The following is a 26362-nucleotide window of genomic DNA, read 5'->3' on the forward strand; positions in this document are numbered from 1 at the left end:
TACAAATGAAAACCCAAGTTTGCTGCTTAGACCTTAGAATTCTCTCTCCTTAGGTTTTATGAAGTCCACCGGTCAGTTTTTTAAAGTTGATTTGAGATGAAATGTATACACCACTAAATCCATCATCTTGAAGTGTACAATACACAAGAGTCACAGAGTTGCATAACCATTACCACCATGTAATAGCCTAAAATTTTCATCACATTTCAAAAACACACACTGCTGGTTTTCTATCTACAGAATTGACCACTGAATGGAGTCTTATAATCTGTCTCTTTTTTTCTGTTTTGGTTCAAGAGAGAGTTCCTGTCCTGGAACTCACTCTGTAGACCAGTCTGATCTCCAATTCAGATATCTGCCTGCCCCTACCTCCTGGGTGCTAGGATTAAAGTTGTGTGCCACCACAGCCCAGCAATGCAATCTCTTCTTGTCAGCAGCTTCTTTCTCTTCATCTGTTTGAGTTGTTATGTGGCGGTCCTCAAGTCGATGGGTTACCTATCCATTCACCTCCTGAAGAAGGCCTTGGTTTCTTCCAAATTTTAACAACTCTGACTGAAGTTGTTATAAATGCCCACGTCTGAGTTTTGTATGGTATGTTTTCATTTTGTTTGGGTAGATACAAGGAATACAAGTCCTGGGTCACATGGCAAAAGCACCCTTAGCTTGGTAGGGAACTGCCAAACTATCCTCCAAAGAAACCGCTTGTCATCTGCAGAGTCCTTCTGGCTAGGAGTTTGGTCAGACATGTTTTATGCATATTTCAAAATCTTTGTTTTCTTGTTTGGTTTTAAAGTTGTCTTTTGAGTCGGTCTTTGGTTAGGCTTGTCTTTTGCACATGTGTGCACTTGGAGGCCAGAGGACAGCTCTCAGGACTCGGTTCTCTCCATCCACAATGTAGTATTGGAATTGAACTGAAAATGTCAGTATTGGCAGCAAGTGCCCACACTCCCTGAGCCATGCCCTGGCCATGCTTTTAGTTTTAATTTAGTTCCATGTATCTATCCTTTCCCCTATGGACTGTTCTTTACTACAGTTTAAAAGTAATCACCAAACCCAAGATCACTTAAGACTTTCTTCTATACCGGCCTTAGTTAAGTTTCTATTGCTGTGAAGAGACACCATGACCGAGGCAACTCTTATAAAGGCAAACATTTCACTGGAGCTGGCTACAGTTTCAGAGGTTTAGTCACATGGCATCATGCAGGCAGACCTGGTGCTGGAGAAGCCAAGGGCTCTATATCTTGATCCAAAGACAGCCAGGAGGAGACTCTCTTCCGCACTGGGCAGAGCTTGAGCACTAGGAGACCTCCAAGCTCACCTACACAGTGACACATTTCCTCCATCAAGGCCACATCTATTCCAACAAAGCCTAAGAGTGCCACTTCCCATGGGCCAAGCATATGCAAACCACCACAATTGTCTTATTTCCAATTTAGCATCTTTCATTTGGTCTGCAGTTGATTTCAAGTAATTTTTGTGAGAGACTTTTTTCAGATTCTCTTGCATGTGGACATACAGTTGTTCCAGCACCTTGTGTTGGGAAGACACTCCTGCTGCCACACTGTTCGGACCTTGCTCTTTGTCAAAGATCAGTTGACTAAATCTTTTTGGATCTTTCCTGGGATGTGTTTGTCTCTTCTATCATCCTTATCACTTAGTCTTAAACACACTCAAAATTTTTTCTTTTACATTTACTTTGTGTACTTACAGTGAGGAATATGTGCAGGGCATATGTGTGGAGTTCAGAGGGCAGCTTGCAGAAGTCAGCTCTCTCTTTCTACCATATGGGACCTGGGATCGAAGTTGGCAGAAAATGTCTTTATCTATCTTGTTGGTCCATTGAAAATAATTAATAATGGAGTGGCTATTTGTAGCTGTACCCATTTAAAAACTTAAAGTGATCCCAGCAGCGACGCGTTCCTATTCTGCACCATCTGCGTCTCCCTGTGGACTTCAGAATCCAGTTGTTAGTGAACCGATTGGGATCTCGTAGTTCCACTAAAGCTACAGACCAACTGGAGGGAAACTGTTATCTTACAATCCTGACTCTTACGATTCATGAGCGTGGGGTGTCTCTCCTTTATAGTCCTTTTAAATTGTTCTCATGACACTTACTTATACGTGCTGGCACGTGTGCCATTGTGTCAGAGGACAACTTGTGGTCATTGCTTCTCTCCTTCCACATTATGCTGGCATTGTGCTGTTTCCTGGGGATTAAGTCGTCAAGCTGGGCAAAGAGGACCCTCCCCCACTGAGCCACCTCACAGCCCTCTGAACTCTTTTAATATCTATCTTCGGTTCTGTACTGTTGTTCACACCCATTATGTATATACGTTGCTAGACTTGTAGCTGCATTCCATTTTGAGAGGTACTCATGAAAATGGCACTGCTCTTTTATTTCAAATCTGCTTATTACTGATATGGAGGGGTGTGACTACTCTTTGTGTATTAAGATTGTATCCTGGAGGCTTGGTATAATTAGCTCTACCTCTACCCCACATCCCTCCCTCTCTTCTACTGATTCTGTACACTCTCAGTCATGTCATCTGCAGTTTTCCCACCTCCTTCCTCAATCAGTATGCTTCTTTTTCTCTCCTTATTGCATTAACTAGGACTTCCACCAGAATTGAGAAAGAGTCACAAGAGGGGACATCCCTGCCTTGTTCCTAATGGGACTACTTTCAAGATTCTTAGCATTAAGTACATCAGCCTTAGGCTATTTGGAGATACTGTTTACAATTTCTATGGTACAGGGTTTTGTTGTCTTGCTTTTTCTTGTTGGGTTTTGTTTTTTGAGAATTTTGAGGGTTTGTTTTATGTTCAGTTTTGTCAAATGCTTTGTTATTATAGCTACTGATGCAACCATGTAGGTTTTTTGTTTTTTTTTTGTTTGTTTTTGATTAGCCTGTTACTATTGTGACAGAGCAAGACAATGCAGAAGTTTCTCCATCTTGTATTCTTGCTGAGGCCATTTTAGGTTTGACTACAATTTTATCTCATGGACGAGAGTCGCTGTGAAAAATTACCCAACTCTATTCTAGGAACCCGAGGTGATGATGCCCAGCTAGCCAACCTTAGCTACTGTGCAGAATCCCACTCCCTCCCTCCAGCCAACTTTTAATGCTTAGCTTCCGCTAAACTTCTTGTTTACCAGGCTCAAATACTACAGGCGAGTTCTTTTCTTTATTTTTTTCAACTATTCCTCCCCGATCACACTAGCTAAAATTGTCTTAATGGTCCTGAAAGAAAACGACTCCTCATACCTCACCTCCGTTAGGGCAAAATCAAAAATAAAAACCCTGCAAGAAAAAAAAATGAGGAATGATACATTAGTTTCTCCAAGCCTTTTTTACAAGTGGATCTTGTAGAAGCCGTCTGGCTCATGAGCCAATTCCTGCCTCCTACTTGCCAACCTCTGGGTCCAGCTTTTTTCCCCCCGGAATTCCTTTACAACCGCTCCTAGGCCAGTGGTTTCTGCTCACATAGCTCAAGACCCTTTCTGTCCATAGGGCCCGCCTGCCTCGCAGCCTCACCCAATCAGAGCTCAGGCAGGAAGTTGACCAGCCCTCGTAGCATTCAACTTCCCGGAGCTTAGCTCCACCTCCATCACGTGACTCTACCCACCCTGCCCATCTCTCTCAAAGGAGGGCTCCGGGGGCAGCTCCGCCCCACGCTCGCTGATTGGTCGCTGTTTGCACGGTCTCCTGGGTGACGAGAACGCGGTAGCGGGGCGGGGGTGTTCTGTTGCGCCTGCGCACTTACAAGAACGGGGGTGTCGCTGGAGCCTTTGAAATGAAGGTAAATAACTTACAAGTGCCAGCGGATTGAGAAGATGTGGCAGCCTCTGTATTTCCTAAACTCTCGGAGCGCGACTCTGAGGAGTTTGTGTCCCTGTCCCTCCGCGGAAGTGCTGAGGATAGAGGAATGAGCTCCGGGAGCGGGCGGGAGGGGATGATGGGCTTGTAAGGATGCAGGGAAAGGAAGCTCTGGAGAGCGGGCTGAGGGAGGCCTGTGCCCTCTGGAATCTGGTAGAAGCCTGATCTGAGTACGCCCGAACTACCGGTATCGCTACCGATTTCTTGTAGCTTAATCCTGGGCAAACCAAGCCACTGGCCCAGAGCCCTAGGGAGAATCAAAAGTCTCTAAAACAGTCATCAAGAATTACTTGGCCTGTGACCTGTCCGGTATGCAGAGCCCTGGTCGCTAGAACACATGATGGAGAAATCTGCACACCTGTGTGCGTCCTCCACTGCACGCAGGTTTTCTGATTGGGTTTGTTGTGAATTCCACAGGGGCAGCCGCTGCACTCCTGTGATTTACCTCAGAGGTACTTACCCCCGCACTGCTCTGACAAAGAAATGGAAACACCGAGTTTAAAATGGTTTCAGCTTTCCTAAAGCTTCACTGTAGCTCTTGTGTGTCCATTGGAATTGGCAGATAACTTTGCATGATTCACTTTCTGGTGTGTCGGAAAGGAGTAAATACTATTCTCTTTACAGTTAAGTTAACCGTGACCTGCAACAAGCAAACCTTTTTGCTGTTCTAGGAAAGCTGTAACTTTTATCTGAGTTGTACCTAGAACCGATATAACTCTGTGGAAGAAAACTAACCTGTAAGATTACAGCCCAAGACAGATCTGCCATGAAAGGAATAGAATCAGGTTTAAGGACGATGTATTCCCAAACTCGCAGAAGTAAGATGGTCTAGAATACGTTGAGTGAGTGTACGTGCTGGAAAAAACCTGTGTGTGCTTGGCATCATAGCGCACCTCTATCTTAAGTTGCGATTCCAGGACACAGGCTTTCGGGAGATGGGCATTTATTCAGATAGCATTGGAGGAGTTGTGTTGTCACTCAGATTCAAGTCTTCAGCTACAGTATCTAAGCTGCATCTACCTAGATAAGGGTGTGCTTGATTAATCTACAGTATTTAAAACTAATATTTTTCATCTAGGGTCATGTTCCTGAGTATTCTAGAATGTAGCAGTCTGATATAAGAATAATATAAGTCAATGAAATTTCAAATTTTTAACTTATAACAACAATAAAATTGTTTAAAAAAAACAAATAACATTGTGATAATACAGTTTGTTTTGCCGAGTATCTCCAAAATTTGTATCAGCATCTAACAGAAAAAATACCAATAAAGCCAGCATTCATTGGTAGCAATGAATCAGCCCACGCCTTTAATCCCAGCACTCTGGGGCTAGAGGCAGGTGGATCTCTGTGAGTTTGAGCTTAGTCCTATCTATATAGTGAGTTTCAGGGCAGCCAGGGCTATATAAAGAGACCTTATCTGAAAACAAACAAATTATCCATGCTATCATTTGTGTTTCTAATAGTCTTTGAAATCTGACATATAGAGTTACAACTAATGCAGATATGAGGACCTCAGTAGGTTGAATCAATGTAAAGTTTTCCCAAGTGACATATTGCCCAGCAAATATGCAATGTAAATATGTGACAAAGAAGTAGGTTTAAGTAGTGAGTAAATGAAGATAATTTTAAAGGGACTGTAAGCATCTTAGGTCTATCCAAGCTTTTTAAATAGTAATTTTGTTCAACGTAGTCCCCCAAATCTGTGTCACATTTAATAAATTCATGTTTAAATTCTTTCGGCATGCATAAAGCACTGTGGCATGTTTTTATAAAGTTAATAATTGAAGACATTTAAAAAGCATACACTTTAATACCAGAACCCAGATGACAAAGGCAGGTGGATCTTTATGAGTTTGAGGCCAGCCTGCTCTAAATAGCAAGTCCCATACAAAGCTACATATTGAGACCCTGTCTCAAACCAGTCAAACAGAAGAACAAAAAGAGTTCTCTGATAATCTCTCTTTTGCCTTGAAGTCTGTTCTAGTTTCATTCTGTTGCTGTGATAAAGTTACCTGACAGAAACAACAGAGGGGAGAAGGGTTATTTCAGTTTTCAGTTCCTGGTTACAGTCCATCAAGCAAGGGGGCACCGTGGTGGGCACATGAAGGAGCTAGTCACATGACATCCCCAGTCACACATACAGAGAAATAAATGCATGCATTCCTGCTTGCTTGGCCTCAGATCATTTCTCTTATATAACGCAGGACCCACTGCCTAGGGAATGGTGCCTCCTACGGTAGCTCTTCCCAAGTCAAGTACCTTAAGGTAGGCTAACCCAGCGTAGAAAGTCCCTTGCTGAGCCTCTCTTCCCAGATGCTCCCAGGTTGTATCCTGCTGCACCAACTACTTACCTTTGACTGATGTTGATTTTGTTTTGTTCAGTTATCATTAATTTGTTTGTTTGTTTGTTTGTTTGTTTGGAAACAGGGTCTTACTCTGTGTCCCTGGCTGGCCTGTAACTCACTGTGTGAACCAGGCTGCCCTGAATGTCACAGAGATCCCTCTATCTGTCAAGTGCAGGGATTAAAGGTGTAAGCCACCATGCCTGGCCCACGCTGTTATTTAGCTATTTATTTATTTATTTATTTGTTTTTGAATAAACATTATCACTCATTCTGCTTTCTGCATATCTGCATGATTAAACTTTGACATATTTTTCTGACCAACACATCATCTTTTTAAAAATGTAAAACTTGTGTTTATTTGTTTATTTTTTTAGCGTGTTTTCTCCCTGCTAGAAAAGTCTTGGCTTGGTGCTCCGATACAATTTGCCTGGCAAAAATCATCAGGAAACTACCTTGCAGTAACAGGGTAAGAAAAGAGTGGCTGTTTGAAATAGTGGCTATGTGTGTATGTGTCCACACCTAACCTGTGCCCATACTGTCTCTTCCGTGTGAATTCTTGTGTGATCATCTGTAGTAGAAAGAAATATTCACTCCCATTAATATCATACCTTAAAGAGTATTTTCCTCAGTCATAACTTTTTAAAAATACAGATTATAGAACTACCAAGAGAGAACACTCACATCAACTGAGATGGAGCCTAATTTTTAAATGCATGGATAAATAAGAGCAACATTGAAATAACTTCTTTATTCTGCTTGATTTCAGAGCTGATTATATTGTTAAAATCTTTGATCGCCATGGCCAAAAAAGAAGTGAAATTAGCTTGCCTGGGTGAGTACAGGGTTGGAGTGAAAACTTCAAGCTTTGTGGTCTGAAAGATTTCAAAAAGAAAATTACTGTCTTAAAATTAAATCAGGTTGAGATTAGGGCTCTCCAGAGGACCAGGTTCAATTCCCAGCACCCACATGGCAGCTCACAACTGTCTGTAACTGCAGCTTCCAGCTGTCTGTAACTCCAGGATCTGACATCCTCACCCAGACATACATGCAGGCAAGACACCAGTGCATATAAAATAAAGAATAAACTAAATGAACAGCCCCATCTCCTTTTTCTGTTTTCTCTAACTAGAAAAAGGATTACTTTCTTTAGGCCAAAGTTAGTGAAATATGTGTAGGGCACTTGAGTTGGAGTTTGTATCTATATACATAAATATTCCCAGGGAAGCTCTTTGTCATTATGATAAGTGAGTCCAAAATAAGGGGCTGGCGAGGTGGCTCAGTGGTTAAAGCATTTGGCACACAAACATGAGGACCAGGGTTCAGGTCCTGAGAACACATAAATGCCAGGGTGAGGAGAGAACAGTGACTCACCTGAAGCCTGTACACATGTGCATGCACATACACACACATGCACACGCACACGCACACATACCCCTACGCATGAAAATGAGAGAAAAACTACAAATTAAGGACTTTCCCATTAGGCATACCCAAACTGTATCTACTTTGGTCTTTTCTCTCCAGTACATCATTGGAAAAAAGTTACTTAGAGAATGAAGACATCTTCGGCCGTTGGGAAATCACTGTAAATTCAGTGTAGCATAGGCACTCAGCAGTCACTAACGTGGAGACTCCCTGGCCTCAGAGGGCTGGTGCGGCCATGCTTCTCACTGGCTCGCTGCCCTCTGTGCTTTCCCTCATCTGCTGCCCCCCTTTCCAAGTCAAGTGGCTTGCCTCCTGGCTTCTCCCGCCTGCCTGCCTTGTCCTTCCAAAGCTGTTGGAAACAACAAACAAAGATGTTTCTCCATCTCCCATGGTCCGCAGTGTTGCTTCTGATTCCTCTGTGTTGGGAAGTGGGATTTAAATAGTTGCTTAGTGATGATGCCTACAAGAAGGCACCCAATACATCATGTGAGCTCCGTTGCTTATCTCAGGGAGCTCTGCTTTGCTGGCATAAGGACCGCATCTGAACTCTGCAGCCGAATCCATCCTAGTTGGATCTGACCAGAGTGGATCTCCAAACAAATAAAATGCTATTTGTCAGTCTTAAATTGGCAAATGATAATTTTGTCAGCAACTTGAAAACTTTGCACTTCTATGCTCCCCAGAATGTCTGAGACTGTTAAAGGGAATTAAAGTTCCCAAACACATTTTAACCATTTGTAAAATAAGATAATTGCTAACTTAAATATAAATCAAAATATGTTTTAGCAACTACTCAAGAGTAAAGAGTGTCCAAATGAAAAACAGCACATTGTATAAATGAAAAAGTCTAAATTTAGGAATTGGAGAAATTATAAAGATAAAAAATTATATCTATACATTATATTATTTTGTTTTGTTTTTAAACGGCTTGCTTTGAACCCAGTATGTAGCTGCAGATGGCCCGATCTTACTCACTTGTTCCATTAAATGCTGTCTTAGTTAGGGTAACTATTGCTCTGATGAAACCCCATGACCAAAAGCCAGGGGACAGCGCCTACTCTATACTGAATTTCCATCTCACTGTTGATCACTAAAGGAAGTCAGGATGAGAACTCAGAAAGGGCAGGAACATAGAGGCCGGAGCTGGTGCAGAGGTCATGGAGGGGCGCTGCTTTCTGGCTTGCTCCAAGGTATTCTCAGCCTTCTTTCTCATAAAGCTCAGGACCATGAGCCCAGAGGTGGCATCACCCACAATGGGCTGGGCCTTCCCCCATCAATCACTAGTTTAGAAAATGCTCTATGGGCTGGCTCATAGCCCAGCCTTATGAATGCATTTTTCTCAGCTGAGGCTCTAGCCACTCTGATGACTATGTTTGTGTCAAGTTGACATAAAACTGGCCTGTATAACTGGCCCCTTGACATACAGACACAGCAGTGTTAAGCCATAACCTTTCCCTCCTGTTCATCCCTAAGATCACACATTAATAAAGACATCACAATATAAAACATCTTACATACTTAAAAAAATCCCACAGCCTTTAAAAATTCAAACACTTAAAAATTCGGTCTCTTTAAAATATCCAGTCTTTTTTAAAAATCCAAAGTCCTAAAAACACTAATTTCTCTCAACTGTGGGGTCCTGTAAAATCAACAAATAGGTTACTTTTTACTTCAGGAGGGGAGAACCAGGGCACAGACAAAGTCAAATAAAAGAAAACCAAACTCCAACTATAAATATCTCCATGTCCAGGGTCTGGGATCCATTTATGACCTGCTGGGCTCCTCCACAGGCCTCGTCTCACTTCTCTGGCCCCTCCCTCTGCGGCACACACAGCTTGTCTTCTAAGCTCAGCCAGGGTCCACTCCACTGCTGCTGCTCTTCCTCACGTCCATCCCATGATGCTGGCATCTCTGCTGTAACTGGGCTGTATTTTCACCACTAGCCTCTCCTGGGTTCTCTTCATGGTCCCAAGCCTCAGCTTCTCATAATCCCTTCATTCCTGGGCCTTCACCTGCTTCTGAGGCTGCAGCTCCACCAAAGGCCTCTTCTGACTTCTTACAGTCTTAGCCGCTCTCTCCATGAGCCCTTCATACCTTCAAAATCAGTACCACCCGGTGACACTTACATTGCCCAATTCTGCTACCCACATGAGGTACAACCTTAGCTGCCTGTGGAACACAGACTCTGTGCTGAGGGATCACCTCCAGAAGACTGGACCTCCATGATGCTGATCTCTTCTAAACCACTGCTAATTTCTCAACTTCCACTCACCAGCATCGATTATCAAAGCAAAGGGTTCACTTTAGTGGCTCTGGTATTCTGTCAGTCGCAGCTGACTCAAGCCTGAGCTAAGCTTGACTCAGAATGTGCACTGGCCCAAATACAGTTCCTGACTCTCCAACTTCCCTCTGGAACTGCAGAAGCCAGGCCTGCCATCCTCTGTATTTCCTTTAAAAAGTCTTATATTCCACACCTCCACAGAACACCTCACCAAACTTTGAACACCCAATGGCATTTCCAGACCAAAGTTCCAAAGCCCTTCCAAGGTCCTCTCCAAAACAGCATAGTTATGTCCATCAGAACAGTACCTCACTATCCCGCTGCCAGTTTATGGCTTATCAGGGTTTCTATTGCTGTGATAAACACCATGACCGAAAGACAAGCTGGGGAGGAAAGGATTTCTTTGGCTTGTGTGTCTACATGGTGCATCATAGAAGGAAGTCATGGATCTGCGGGTGTTTGTTTCTTCTGTCTGACTTTTGAGAAGTGGACAGTAATGGTATTCTCTTTTCCAAAAGCAACTGTGTTACCATGGATTGGGATAAAGATGGCGATATCCTGGCAGTGATTGCTGAGAAGTCTAGTTGCATTTATCTATGGGATGCCAACACAAATAAAACCAGCCAGCTGGACAATGGCATGAGGTACGGCTACCTTTGGTGTTATTTAAGTGGTGATCTTGGCTCTTCTGTCATTTTATATCATTTTTATTAATGTCAGTAATTGCACTTTAATTGGGATATAATATGGTATCTTAACCATTGCGTGTATTGTGTACTGGTCAGATTTGTGTAATTAGCACAAAAATAACTTTGTAGTTATTTTTAAGTTTTTCACTGAGCAATGTTACTGTTTGTCATCTTCCAATTATTTTTGAAGTTTGCACTGAGAAATGTGACTGTCCTCTTAATGCTGAGATCATTTACTGATTTAATTTTGGAGACACTTCAAATGTCTCCAAATGATGAGTCCCCTTTTTTTTTAAGTTGTCTTTTTGGTGTTCAGTTTCATTTTGAGACAGGATCTGATGATGTAGCCCTGACTGTCCTGGAATTCACTATATAAACCATGCTGGCTTAGAACTCATGGAGATTTGCGTTCCTCTGCCTCCTAAGAGCTGGGATTAAAGGCATTTGTGTGCCACCATGCCTGACCATGAGTTCTTGTTGTTGTTGTTGTCATCACTTTGTTTTCTTTTGTTTTTGAGTTTTTTAAGCAAGATCTCATATAATCTCATATAGCTCGCTGTGTAGCTAAAGAATGACTTTGAACTCTGATTGCTTGCCTCCTAAGTCCTGGGATTACAAACCTATACCACCATGCCTGTATTCATTTTCTTATGAAAGAAAAACCCCATTCCTTTTATGGTTGATATGTGTAGTCCTCCCATTAACTAGAATAAAGATGTTATGGCTACTCATGGTGGCACACACCTTTGATCCCCAAGAGACAGGCAGATAGATCTCTGTGAATTCGAAGCCAGCCTAGTCTATATAGCAAGTTCCAGGACAGACAGGAATATGCAGAGAGACCCTGTCTTAAAATAAAAACAAGAGAATAAAGATCTTAAGATTGTGAAATAGCTTCTTTTATTAATTAATTTATATTTACTTTACATGCCAGTTGCAGCTTCCCACCCCCCTCCTCCCAGCCGCTCCCTCTCTTCTCACCTCTCCCACTGCACCCCTTCCTTTCTTCTCTGAGAAGGGCAGGCCTCCCATAGATATCAATCACCTTGGCATATCAAGTTTCAGTAGGACTAGTGCATCTTCTTTTATTGAGGCTAGGCAAGGCAGCACAACTGGGGGAAAGAGGTCCAAAGGCAGACAACAGAGTCAGAAACAGCCCCTGGGGTCCCACATGAAGATCACGCAGCAATATGTTCATCCCATGCATGCTCTCTGGTTGTAGTTCAGTGTCACTGAGCACCTATGGGCCCAGGTTAGTTGATTCTGTAGATTTTCTTATGGTATCTTTGTCATCTCTGGCTCCTTCAGTCTTTCCTCCCCCACTTACACAAAATCCCTTGAGCTCCACCTAATGTTTGGCTGTGGGTCTCTGCAACTGTTTCTATTACTGCTGGGTGAAGCCGCTAAGATGACAGTTATGCTAGGTTCCTGCCTGCAGTAATAGCAGAATATCATTAATAGCATCATGGGTGGGGCTCTCTCTCATGGCATGGGTCTTAAGTTGGTTGGTCATTCCCTCAATTTCTGCTCCTCTTTATCCCTACCATCTTGTTGGCAGGACAAATAGTACATCTAAGGATTTTATGGCTGGGTTGCTGTTCCCATCCCTCCATTGGAAGTCTTACCTACTTACAGGAAGTGGATGTTTCAGGTTCCATATCCCCCATTGCTAGGAGTCTTAGGGTCAACTTCATAGATTCCTAGGAGTTTCCATTGACTTAGGTTTCTAGTCCATCCCAGAGATACCTCCCACCTCCCACTGATTTCAGTTCCCTTCCCCAGTTTTCTCTCTCCATCCTCACCACACTTTTTGGGTCTGTGGATTATAGAATGGTTATCCTGTACTTTCTGACTAATATCCACTTATAAGTGAGTACATAACATGTTTATCTTTCTGAGTCTGGTTTACCTCGCTCAGTATGATCTTTTTAGTTCCATCCATTTGCCTGCAAAGTTCATAATGTCCTTGTTTTTAATAGCTGAGCAATATTGTGTAAATGTATTTCATTTTCTTTATCTCTTCTTTGGTTGAAGGACATCTAGATTGTTTCCAGCTTCTGGCTATTATGAATAAAGCTACTATGAATATAGTTGAGCAAGTATCCTTGTGGTATGATAGAGTATCTTTTGAGTATATGCCCAGGAGCGATATAGCTGTGTCTTGAAGTAGAACTTCTCCTGTTTTCTGAGAAACCACGAAATTGATTTCCAAAGTGGCTGTACAAGTTTGCCATCCTACCAGCAATGGAGGGGTGTTCCCCTTGTTCCATATCCTCGGCAGCATGAGCTGTCACTTGAGTTTTTGATCTTAGACATTCTAATGGGTTTAAGATAGAATCTCAGAGTTGTTTTGATTTGCATTTCCCTGATGACTAAGGATGTTGAACATTTCTTTAAGTGCTTCCTGGCCTTTAGAGAGTCCTCTGTTGAGAATTCTGTTTAACTCTGTACCCCATTTTTAATTAAGGTTATTTTGGCTTTGAGGTCTAATTTCTTGAGTTCTTTATATATTTTAGATATCAGCCTTATGTCAGATGCAGGGTTGGTGAAGATTTTTTTCCCATGCTGTAGGCTGCCATTTTGTCCTATTGACAGTGTCCTTTGTCTTGCAGAAGATTTTCAGTTTCATGAGGTCCCATTTATTAATTGTTGATCTTAGTGCCTGAGCTGTTGGTGTTCTGTTCAAGAAATTGTCTCTTGTGCCAGTGCGTTCAAGGCTATCCCACATTTTCTCTTCTGTCAAACTTAGTGCATTGGTTTTATGTTGAAGCCTTTACCCACTTGGACATGAGTGCAAGGTGATGGGATCTGTTTGCATTCTACATGCAGATCCAATTAGATCTGTATCATTTGTTGAAGATGCTTTCTCTTTTCCATTGTATGATTTTGGCTTCTTTGTCAAAAATCAAGTGTCCATATGTGCGTGGATTTACTTCTGGTTCTTTGATTCAATTCCAATGATCAGCCTATCTGCCTTTATGACAATACCATGTGGTTTGAATTGATATTGCTCTGTTGTACAGCTTGAAATCAGGGATGGTGATATCTCCAAAACTTCTTTTATTGTAAAGGATTGTTTTAGCTATCCTGGGTTTTTTGATTTTCCATAAAAAAGTTGAGAATTGCTCTTTCAAGGTCTGTAAAGAATTGTGTTGGAATTTTGATTAGAATTGCATTGAATCTATAGATTGCTTTTGGTAAGACAACCATTTTCACTCTGTTAATCCTACCAATCCATGAGCATAGGATATCTTTCCATCTTCTAATATCTTCCTCAGTTTCTTTCTTCAGAGACTTGAAGTTTCTGTCATACAGATCTTTCACTTGTTTGGTGAGAGTTATAGCAAGATATTTTGTATTAGCTGTGGATATTGTGAAGGGTATTATTTCCCTAATTTCATTCTCAGCCTGTTCATCATTTGTATAAAGAAGCACTACTGGGTTTTTGTTTTGTTTTGTTTTGTTTTGTTTTGTTTTGTTTTGTTAGTTAACTTTATATCCAGGCACTTTACTGAAGGTATTTATCAGCTGTATGAATTCTCTGGTAGATTTTGGGGGGTCACTTATGTATACTATCATATCATCTGTGAATAGTGATATTTTGACTTCTTCCTTTTTAATTTGTATCCCCTTGATCGCCTTTAGTCGTCCTATTGTTCTAGCTAGAATTTCAAGTACTATATTGAATAGATAAAGAGAGAGTGGACATCCTTGTCTTATTCCTGATTTTAGTGGAATTGCTTTAAGTTTTTCTCCATTTTATTTGATGTTGGCTAATGGCTTGCTGTATATTGCCTTTATTGTGTTTAGTTATGCAGATCCAAGGTACATACCTTTAAACACAATGAAATCAGCTATAATCTCTCCAACACTCTTATCATGAAGGGGTGTAGGATTTTGTTCAAGAGTTTTTCAACATCTAATGAGATGATCATGTGGGGTTTTTTTTCTTTCAGTTTGTTTATATAGTGGGTTACATTGATGAATTCCCATATGTTGAACCATCCCTGCATCTCTGGGATGAAGCATACTTGACAATGGTGGATGATATTTTTGATATATTATTGTATTTGGCTTGCAAATATTTAATTTGAGTATTTTTGCATCAATGTTCATAAGGAAAATTGGTCAGAAATTCTTTCTTTGTTGAATCTTTGTATTGTTTATGTATCAGGGTGACTGTGGCCTCATAGAATGAGTTCTGCACTGAATCTCTGACCCTGTAAGCCAGCCCCAATTAAATGTTGTCATAATAAGAGTTGCCTTGGTCATGGTGTCTGTATCATCAAGGTGAAAGCATGGCAGCATCTAGAAAGGCATGGTGTAGGAGGAGCTGAGAGTTCTACATCTTCATCTGAAGGCTGCTAGTAGAAAACTGACTTCCAGGCAGCTAGGATGAGGGTCTTAAAGCCCACACCCACAATGATACACCTACTCCAACAAGGGCACACCTACTGCAACAGGACCACACCTTCTAATAGTGCCACTGCCTGGACCAAGCATATGCAAATCATCACAGAACCCCACACATTAATAGTGGGAGACTTCAACCTAACTCACGTCAATGAATAGGTCATCCAAACAGAAACTAAATGGAGAAATAATGAAACTAACAGATGTTATAAATAAAATAAGCCTAACATATCTACAGAACATTTCACCCAAACACAAAAGAATATACCTTCTTCTCAGTACCTTATGGAACCTTCTCCAAAATTGACCATATACTCAGTCACAAAGCAAGTGTCAACATATACAAGAAGAGTGAAATAACTTTCTGTATCTTATTGCTACCATGGATTAAAGCTGGATTTGGACAACAGAAACAACAGAAAGCCTACAAACTCATGGAAACTGAACAACTCTCTACTCAGTGATCACTGGTGTCTGTTCACAGCAGTAAAACCATAACTAAGACAGGTTCAATGTGTGATTTAAGCTTTAATAACGTTTCACTTACAAATGTGGGTGCCCTTGCATTTGGGACATTGACATTTAGAATTGAAACATCATCTTTGTTGATTTTTCCTTTGATGAATATGAAGTGTTCTTCCCCATCTCTTTTGACTAATTTTGGCTGTAGTAAAAGGGCTACTTCAGCTTGCTTCTTGGGTCTGTTTGCTTGGAAAATCTTTTTCCACCACTTTGAGATAATAAATATCTTTCTTGCTGAGGTGTTTCTTATATGGAACAAAATAATGAATCTTGTTTTCATACCCACACTGTTAACCTGTGTCTTTTTATTGAGGAATTGAGTCCATTGATGTTGAGAGATATTAATGACCAATATTTTTAATTCCTGTTATTTTAATGTTAGTGGTTGTGGAGGAGGAGGGGAAGGAAGGAAGAGGAGGAAGAGGAGGAAGAGGAGGAGGAGGAGGAGGAGGAAGAGGAGGAGGAGGAGAAACCACACAGGGCAAACCAACCTCACATTGCGAAGAACATGTTTTTCCATAGAGGCATATAAACAAATAACAATAGCCAGCAGTAATGAATAATCTGAAGTAAACTCTCCACTGCACCTAGAAGGAGTGTGCAAACACATTCCAAAACCAGTTCTCCGTTTTGAAGAAACTGAGGTCTCAAGACTGTCACCTTATAAATTTGAAGTTCTATAACAAAGTCTACATTCATTATTATTGTTGTTGTTGTTGTTATTTTGAGTCTACCTGCTGCCAAGATGATATTCTGCCTCCAGTTTTTCTTTTAATTAATTAATTTATTTATATTATATGTAAATTTCCCCTTCTATGCATGGTCTTGCCAGCATGTATGACTGTAAACCACATGTATTCCTGTACCTTCAGAGGCCAGAAGTGGGTATTAGCTCTCCAGCAACTGGTGTTACCATGGGGGCAGTGCTGGTAATCAAACATGGGTCCAGATAGTGTTCTTAGCTTCTGGGCCATCTCTCTGACACCTCCAAAATTCTTTTTAGCATGTAGCCTTCATCTAAAAACCATAAGCTGTGCGAGTTTTTGGTTTATTTTTTGTTTTGTTTTGTTTTTTTCTTGAGACAGAGTCTTACTGTGTAGCCATGGCTGGCCTCGGACTCCCAGAGACCTGCCTGCCTCTGCCTCCCGAGTGCTGATATTACAGCTAAAAGCTCATGAGCTATAATGTCGCACTTCAGCTTCTAAGCAGAAGTTAAAGTTATACATGAAGTATTTCTTAGAGGATTCTTAAGGGGTTTATGTTGTGAACTGTTCTGTAACATATCTCTTAATGTTACAGGGATCAAATGTCTTTCCTTCTTTGGTCAAAAATTGGAAGTTTCCTGGCTGTTGGGACCATTAAAGGAAATTTGCTCATTTATAATCATCAGACATCTCGAAAGATTCCTGTTCTTGGTAGGTTCTACCTGGAAACACTGCTACACGTTGGCAATGCTGTTCTGAGAGTTGGTTCCATTGTCTGGGATTTCCCTGAGATGGCACAGAAAAATGTTTCCCTGGTCCATCTTAGATACCTGTCCAAGAGGATCCCTCTCCTGCTTGCTAAGATTTCCTGAGTTAAGGTCAGCCTGTGTCTTTGGCCATCAGGACATTAATGGTACCCATTTCCCCTCTCACACCCAGGTTGTATCTCTAGACATAGAATAGCTCATATGTGTATCAACACCTGTTGACCCCACATGTTAGTTAATTTTAGTCAGTGTGGCTGTATTCTACCATATACTAATTTTAATCCACATAGTGAGTTAACCAAAGTGTTCAGTGCCTGCTTACATGGGGAATATCCATCTTGAGTGCAGACTTTGGAATGTGAGTAGTTTGCCCGTGTGACCTTGCATGGAGTGCTCTGATTCCTTCCCCCTCTGTTCACTTGGCCTTGGCCCCTTGAATACCCAGGAAGATTGACCCTCTTCACTGTAGCATCATTCTGATGAGCGGTAGAGTGAGCAGGGCTAACTGCACGCAGGCGGCCAGAAAAGCATCCCCTCCACTAAGGGAGTCAGCAAACGCTGGAGATAGCGACACCTACAGGACACTTGAGGAAGTGCTTCCCATTAAGAGCATAGCGTCATTTTAAATTATTTTCACATGTCTCTCTTTAGTATTAATTTTAATTTTTAGTGATGAGAGATAAATAGAAGCATCATTAATCTATTAGACCAAACTAAAATTTTCTCCCAGTTAAAAAATCAGCCTTTTCCACACAAATTGTATGACCCCTGTAGGCATTCTGATTCCCACTTTATCTCTGAAAATGTCTTCCAGTACATTTATAAGCCCCAGAGATTTGGACACTGGATGTGTATGGAAATAGTATGTCAGAGCATGATCATTCTCATATCAGGCTGTCATATGAACACAATGTTGTGTGTAATCTGTATTTAATATGAATATGATTCTGCCACATTTTTTTTTTCAAGACAAGGTTTCTCTCTTTGCCCTGGCTGTCCTAAAACTCTCTGTAGACCAGGCTAGCCTCGAACTCAGAGAGATTTGCCTGTCCCTGCCTCCCTAATGCTGGGATTAAAGGTGTGTGCCACCATAGTCCAGCACCATATTTTTACTTAATAATCATATGAAAACATACCTGAAAAGACTAGAATTAATTGCCATGTCAGGACCATTAGATGAGTATATTGTTGCCTCTCTCATGCTTGTTTGGGATTCGTGGCTCAGCTCTGTTTCCTTTTGACTGTTTAAAAAAGATTTGTCTTTATTATTTTAAACTATGTTTAGGTTTTGCTACACATGAGTGCAGATGCTGTAATGGCCAGAGGCGTTGAATCCACTGGAGCTGAGATTACAGATGGTTTTAAACCACCTGCTCTGGGTGCTGGGAACTGAGGTTGGGTCCTCTGGGGAAAGAGCAAATGCTCGTAACCCCTGGGCTCTCTCTCCAGCTCCTCTTCTTAACCTTTCTTAAGATCAGGTCATCCCACCTTGGGGTGCTCGATCCACCAGCACTGGATAGTAACCAAATATGCATTTCATGCTGTACTGATCTGTGCCTTTGAGCTCAACAAGATACTGGCATTTCTTGCTATGCAGTGTTCTGATATGTACACATGTTAGTTATGACAGTTTAATTAAATAATGCCAGTCTCCCATTTCGGTTACCAAAGTGACCAGAGAACTCTAGCTCATGTTAACTGTTCTTACTGATGCTATGCTGAGCCTGAGTTTTGAGCAGTGTGACAGTGTATCGGAAAGAAAGGAAGGTTTCTTCTCCCTCTCCTTGGTAAAGAGAAGAATTTATGGGCCAGTGAGATGGCTCAGCAGGTAAAGGCACTTGCTGCCAAACCTTACAACATGAATGCAATCCCTGAAACCCACATGGTGAAGGAGAGAATCAATTCCCAAAGGTTGTCCTTTGACCTCTGCATGTGCGCTGTGGAACACACATGCACACATGCATGTGCCATGTATGTGCACATGCACACACACACATAAGCAAATAAATAAATAAATATAATTTTCAAGAAGAAAGGCATTTGTCTTCAGCACCTTTCAGCCTCTCTTCACGTAATCCTTCCCTTTCCTGGTTTCACTGCATCACCTGAGTCCTTTAATCCAAGAGAAACACAGTCTGCCCACAGGCTCTTCTCTAAACGCTCCCTTCACCTTTGTGCTTTAGGGGTTGCTTCCTTTAAGATATTACAAGCTGCCGGGCGTGGTGGCGCACTCGGGAGGCAGAGGCAGGGAGATTTCTGAGTTCGAGGCCAGCCTGTTCTACAGACTGAGTTCCAGGCTATACAGAGGGACCCTGTATATTACAAGCTTGGTTCTGTGATGAATCAACAAAATTTGTAGAGGAATACATTGTTCCCTGATAAGACCTGTTTATATTATCCAGACAAAAAGTTGTTATATAGGGCTGGTGAGATGGCTCAGTGGGTAAGAGCACCCGACTGCTCTTCCGAAGGTCCAGAGTTCAAATCCCAGCAACCACATGGTGGCTCACAACCATCTGTAACAAGATCTGACGCCCTCTTCTGGAGTGTCTGAAGACAGCTATAGTGTACTTACATATAATAAATAAAAATAAATCTTTAAAAAAAAAAAAAGTTGTTATATACCGTTATTTTACTTTCTAGCTTAGTGATGATGGATTTGATATAAATTTGCATAGACACTAAGGGCTTTCGTGGGAGTAGAATCTCTTGTCTGTTCAGTCCCATGGCACATAAGATTAGCATAACTAATTTTTTATTTATCTGTTTTGAGAAGTCCACATGTCAGCAAAAATTGCCTTTTTTTTTTTCTTCAGGAAAACATACTAAGAAAATCACATGTGGATGTTGGAATTCAGAGAATCTCCTTGCTTTGGGAGGTGAAGATAAAATGATTACAGTTAGTAACCAGGAAGGCGACACAATAAGACAGGTAACACGCCACCATCTCTCTATGTGAGATGTTCATTTTTCCTTGTGGTAAACAGTTTTATGTCAGATTAATGTATAAAAGTTTATTTAAGTCACTGTGGAATATGCTTATAATTCCATATTTTTAAAGATGCTGATTTATTTTACTTTTGGTGTATGAGTGTTTGCCTGCAGTTATGTGTGTATACCGTGTGCATGCTTGGTGACCACTGAAGTCAGAAGAGGGTGTCGTCAGGTTTCCTGGAATTGGAGTTACAGATGTTTACTAGCCATCTGTGGGCACTGGGAACTGACCCTGGGTCCTCTGCAAGAGCAACAAGTGCTTCTAACTACTACGCCAGCTCTCCAGCCCCCAGTTTTATGTTTTAAGGATCAGAAACCTTTGTCTGTTCCCATGCATCCATACACACACACAGCACCCAGATACAAGTGGGCACACAAACTTTCACACTTGCATACGCACACACACACTCACACACACACACACACACACAAATCCTTTTTTACTAGGATTTTTTTCTTTAAGATTAATAAGTTAGCTATTAAAGGAAATATATTTTCCCCTTTGATATCAAATGGATTATCAGCTCTGTGGTTTCAGACAGTATGTTTGTGAAGTTTTATGCATGCATGCTGATAAAATGGTAAGAACTAGAGAACTGTGGACTCCAAATCAGGCTTCCTGAGTCTAAAGCTTTAATGGATATACCTTTAATGGATATGTTAAATAGTTTCCAAAGGAATCCTGACTAAATCTCAATTAAGATGAATTCCTTCTTCTGTTGAAATTTCCCAAACTTGATTTGATCCTAAGAGGATCTCTTCTTCAGAGAATCTGCATTGTCAATGGCTACCTAGCATCACCACTGGGAAAATTATTCCATGAACCACTATCTATTCCTCAGTACCCTGGTGTACTGTCTTTACAGTCCATACCTCAGTGCCCTACTGTACTGTCTGAACTAGGCTGCACTGACTGAAATACTCTTGGAATATCTGCTTAGGCACAGCACACAGATAAACCTTCCTTGGTCTGTACTGTACAGACAGTTGGAAATGTGATGTATTTGTCAGCTGTTGTTGTATAACAAAATATCTCAAAATGTAGGAGCTTGAAACATCAGTGTTTCATTGTTGTTGACAAGGAATCCAGATGCAGCTTCTTGGAGTGCCTCTGCCTCAGAATCTCCCACAAGGCCGTTTCTAAGCTCACTCACGTAGTGGTTGGTAGAGTTCAGCTCCTTGCAGATTTCTGTTCCTATACAGACTCACTCTATCCACTGTAAGTCCTGATTCCCTACCATGTGGATCTCTCCCATGGAGTGTGCTGGAGTTGAATGTGGTTTATCACCCAAGGTTTCGTTGTCTGAAGTTTGGTCTCTCGTCTACATACTGTGGGGACGTAGGGGAACCTTGGAGGAGTTGGAGCCTAGTAGGAGGTGATGGAGTGTGGACAGGAAGGAATTCATGTAGCTCTCTTGGGACTCTTATTTACAATTAAGCAAAGGTTGTTATGAAAGGTTCTTCACCTTCACGGGACTTTCCTATTCACACACACTCCTGCCGTGATACTAGGTAGTCTTCTAAAAGACACATGGCCTTTCATGATGAGTTACCAAATTTTGTGGTCCAGCTTTTATGCTTTATAGCTTTGGGAGGTGGTAACAACCAGTACACTTTAGACTGTGAATCTTTAAAAGACAGAAGACAACCTGAATAAGGCAGAGTGTGGGCAAATGTTATCACAGAGGTTGGGAGTGTGGCTCAGTTCACGAGGCTCTGTGCTCAGTCCTTAGGACCAGTAAATAAGTAAGTAAATAGTAACAGAATTATAAGTTTCGAATTATAGGGACTGTAAGAACATGACAGTTGTCGTGTTGTGGTTTCCTGTCTTTCTCATGTAGCAGTAAGGAAGTGGGTGGGTTACCCAGAATGCCATCTCCCTTCCATCTTAGCTTCTGGCCTTTTCCAGGACGCATCCTTACCTGCCAGCTGAAAGCTCCTGCCTCAGGGTTCTGTCTGCATTTCAGCCCCGGGAAAGGGAGAGAGGGAGGCAAAACATTAGAAATTAGTGGAGAAGCTGAGCCAAAAGCAGCCTTGTTGGTTTCCTTTCCTGTCATAGCCCAGCCATATGGTCACACCCACACGTGTGCTTGTGCACGCGTGCACATATGGTGGACATGAGTACACATGTGTGCTACAGCATGTGAATGGAGATCAGAGAACAATTTTGTGGGGTCAGTTCTCTCCTTCTGCCTTTATATGGAATCTGGGACTTAAGCTCAGGTCATTGGGTACATATGCTAAACACTTTTTGTCCACCCAGCCAAGTCACTGCCTCAAACTAGTATACTTTCTAAGATTCTTCTGGCCTTCTCAACGCTGTTTGCTCCGACATGAGCTCTAGTCACCTTGCAGTTTTGATCATTCTATTCTGCTGCCCTTTAGAAACAGAACATTAGATGCACTGTTTACTGCTGCCCCGCCCCCAATTCAGGTGCCCACACTGGACATCCCTGGTGTGTTCTTGCAGTTTTTGGTCCCCTGAGTCATGAATGACCTTGGGATACTTTTTTCTACAGAGCATCACAGGAGATCATTACGTCTTGCCAGTATTTGCATACAAGATAACTGTTTGCACTTTCTAACCTTAAGAAGTCTCCTTCTCAAAGTAGGCATACCACAGAAAGTGTCACTTGTAGGCAAAGCATACCGCGCACGTCTTGTCTCTTTTGCTGTGTGTCTGCTGTGGTTCAGAAAGTCATCCCTCTGTCATTTCTGTTCGCCCTGCTCAGCATCTATCTTGCTTCTGGAGGCTAGAGACTGTTCCGGTGGCTCTGTCTTGTCTTGGTTGTGCAGCTTTAGGGGTTGAACCTAGAGCTGTGTGCTGTGCCAGCGCCCTAACCCTGAGCTGCACCCCAGGCCATTATCCTTTGCATTTGAGACAAGGCCTCCCTTTGTAGCTCAGGCTGCCCTGGAACTCATTACAGAACCCAGGCTGGTTTTAAACACATGGCCATCCCTCTGCCTCGACCTCCTGGAAGTCTTAAATTGTGAAAATTCTATATTTTGCTTTTAGAAAATACTTGGTAGTTCTTTTAAAACTCTGCTTGAAATATCTGGAAAGGCAATCTACACATGTATAAAATAATTAACACACGGTAATGATGAAACAGTATTACAGAATATGAGAGCCACACTGAGACATCATTGCTCATCTGTCACACTGAGAGGTGACATATGACATGACCACTTGTTCTATTGGGGAAGCTGTAGATAAAAATGATACGGTCCTTCAGGACGGACCTTTGAAAAAAGCTGACAAAACTATACACGTGGTACCAGCCAAACAATACCATTTCCAGACCTTCACCCAGCAAAATACGTCTCCTACAGCACACGAGTACAGTCTGCCGGCTGCAGAGATGGCTCAGCAGTTACGAGCACTTGCTCTTGTCAAGGGCTGGGGTTCAATTCCCAGCGTCCACACAGAAGTTTACAGTGTTTCATAACTCCAGTTTCAACACCCTCTTAGGACTGAGGGCAAGCACCAGGCACACGCATGGTGCGTGGACATTCATGCAAGCAAAATCACACACATAAAATAAATCTTAAAAAAAAAAAAAAAAACTAGAGCTAAATACCTAATAAAAAATTAAAAAAAAAAACTATTGAAAAATAAAAGGTACAGTCTTCCGAAACTTTTTAACATGGCCTTTCCCGTTTTAATGAGTAGCCTCCTGTCTCTGTTTTATTATATACTCTCCCTTGCTCTGGCTCTCATGGTTGTGCTTTGGGGACTCTCGATGTCTTGTTCTCTGCGGATGACATTATTTTGAACTTTAAGCTCATGTTCTTCAGAGTTTACTAGACTTGGAGCATTTGGCTCAGTCCTTCAGGGTATGATGGGCCTGGCTCCTTCAGCTTTTTATATAAATGTTTCCCCTTAGAACTCCTCAGTGTGTAAGCTGGAACCCCAGGCCATTAATAAGGAAAAACAGGTCAAGGATTGCGAGTTTGAAATGAACATTGTTTTTTCTGACCGGACCACCAGCTATGAAGTAGGCTTCACTGCTGGGTTCCTCTCCCCCCCCAACCCCATGTCTTCCCCTCTCCCCCCTCCCCCCTCCCCCCTCCCCCCCCCAACTGTGCCAGAGCTGCAGCCTGAGCATGCTCACACCCTCTCTGCTTTCAGGGTGGTACCTGCTGATCTCCGTCAATTCTTCCTTGAGCTTAACTGTCTCCTTAAAAGAGTACATGTTCTGTTCCATCCAGAATTTCTAGGTATTTGGGACAGTAGGCTTCTCAGGTCCACAGACCAAAATTAGTCATAGATAGAAGCAAGCGTCGTGTTTTATTAATACCTGGAATGAATCTCTAAGATTTGTTTTTAGAGAGGGGAGGCATTGTGAACTGAAACTGGGGCTTGAGACACGCCTAGCATGTGTCCTGTCGCTGAGCTCCGCCTGTGGAAAGTGACCTGAGATATTCACAGTGATGATCTTCTCGCCCCTGTAGACCCCAGTGAAATCAGAGCCAAGCGACATCAAGTTCTCCATGAGCAAGACAGATGAGCGAATTTCTTCTGCTGAGAACACAGTAAGTGTCCGAACTCAAGCCCACACCCAAAGCCTTTGCTAGTTTTGTATTCGACTTCCAGTTCTCCTCTGGCTCGGCCTTTGATACACTTATTGTTCCTTTAATCAAGGCGAGCCGTGGAACATTTGCGTTTGCCATTGCTGCTGCCTCCCATGCCAGCAGCTGAGGGCATTTCCTGCTATGGCTGAGGCTGCTGTGCCCATTCCTGTGCCAGCAAAACATAGCGGTCCCTTTAAGAATGGAAACTCTGATGTCTGTGTGATTTAAGAAAAACTTTTTTTTCACATTGGCAGATGGTAAACAGAGCTCTGAAAATCGTAGCTTATGTTTCTGTAACAGGTACAATTTCCTTGCTGGATTGTAACATTCTAGAGTCCTAATAATTTTCATAATCAACACGAAAATATGGAAGGAGGTGTTTTTTTTTTAATTTCCTGAAAGACTATGTTTTAAATTGCTGCTGCTGTACCTGATAACATTTTAGAGTCCAGGAAATACAGCAAGGTGACATCTCTACCATAAGTTAGAATCCACATCTCCCTCCCTGACATTAGGGTGTCCTCCTGTGACAACTGTAGTTTGCTCTCCTGTTGCATGAGTAACACAGGGATTCCACTTGAGCCGCACAGGCACATCGGGTGGAAAGTGATGCTAAAATGAGCCAGTGTACCCTCAGGAATGCACACCTCACCTCCAGTGTACCCTCAGGAATGCACGCCTCACCTCACTGCCTCCCAAGCCAAGTGGTCTCTTAGAATGAAAGCGTCTATACTGCCAAAGCGAATTCAGCTGCAGCAAAACTATGCCCGAGTCACTCTCCTAAACAGCACGAGATCTGAGAAGAGGTACAGACACTTCAAAAGACTGTACAGCTCCAAGAGTACATTGAAAATACATAAAGGCAAAGCCCTCTGCCAGACTGTACATCAGTACATGGTTTTTTGCTAGTTTTGTTGGTTACGTTTTATACTAATGTTAGCGTTTAACACATCCAGCTTTGGCTCACTGTTCACAATGGGGTTTAGCTGTCAGACTTGTTTGTCGGTCTTTTCATGGAATGCCGAGTAACTCTCTCCACCTGTCTCCTGGTCTTTTCTGGTAGATAAGTGCAGTGGTTGGCAAGAAAATGCTGTTTCTTTTTCATCTGAATGAACCAGATAACCCGGTGGATCTGGAGTTTCAGCAAGCCTATGGCAACATTGTCTGCTATAGTTGGTATGTACAAAAAGCTAGTTATAGGGGGAACTGTGTGGGTTTTCTGCTTGCCTATTACGTTTAAGTCCATCCAGAAACATGTATTCTGTATATGGCTTTTTTTTTTCATTGTAGTCTGTGAATTTATGTGTAACACCACCTAGCGTGTTGTCTGATACACAATAGGGCCTTGATGAATTATATTTTATCATATTTAGGTTTTTGTCATCTTGCACGCAATAGCTCCTCTTTAATCCTATTATCGCTTTGCTGCCCTAGGTATGGAGATGGCTACATCATGATTGGCTTTTCCCGAGGGACGTTTTTGGCTATTTCTACTCACTTTCCGGAAGTTGGGCAAGAGATATTTAAGGCTCGTGACCATAAGGATAATCTAACCAGTGTGGCCTTGTCACAGACTCTGAACAAAGCTGCCACATGTGGCGATAACTGGTTAGTTAGAGTCACATATTTCTGGGAATATGGGGGTGCTCAAGAGAACCAGCAGAACGTTGCGGCTGGCATGCATATGACCCCCCTCCCCCCCCCACACACACACACACTTTCTTGGGCTCTTTGAACGTGTTTACAATGAGAAAAGGCTTTAAGTTCAC

General features: G+C 42.1%; 1 protein-coding gene across 3 annotated transcripts in view; it reads left to right on the forward strand.

The window, feature by feature from the left end:
* Positions 1–3733: 3733 nt before the first annotated feature.
* The window catches only part of Wdr19 (WD repeat domain 19), a 60720-nt gene continuing 38091 nt past the window's right edge, over positions 3734–26362 (forward strand). For all 3 annotated transcript variants that reach the window (NM_153391.2, NM_001359879.1, NM_001359880.1), the window contains exons 1-9: positions 3734–3798; positions 6598–6689; positions 6990–7055; positions 10448–10573; positions 16853–16968; positions 19841–19956; positions 24474–24554; positions 25657–25769; positions 26028–26201. In NM_153391.2, the coding sequence (NP_700440.2) occupies positions 3793–3798; positions 6598–6689; positions 6990–7055; positions 10448–10573; positions 16853–16968; positions 19841–19956; positions 24474–24554; positions 25657–25769; positions 26028–26201 (890 nt within the window). In that variant the 5' untranslated portion in view covers positions 3734–3792. The remainder of the gene's footprint in view (positions 3799–6597; positions 6690–6989; positions 7056–10447; positions 10574–16852; positions 16969–19840; positions 19957–24473; positions 24555–25656; positions 25770–26027; positions 26202–26362) is intronic.

The sequence above is a fragment of the Mus musculus genome, chromosome 5 (assembly GCF_000001635.26).
Source record: "Mus musculus strain C57BL/6J chromosome 5, GRCm38.p6 C57BL/6J".
NCBI lineage: Eukaryota > Metazoa > Chordata > Mammalia > Rodentia > Muridae > Mus > Mus musculus.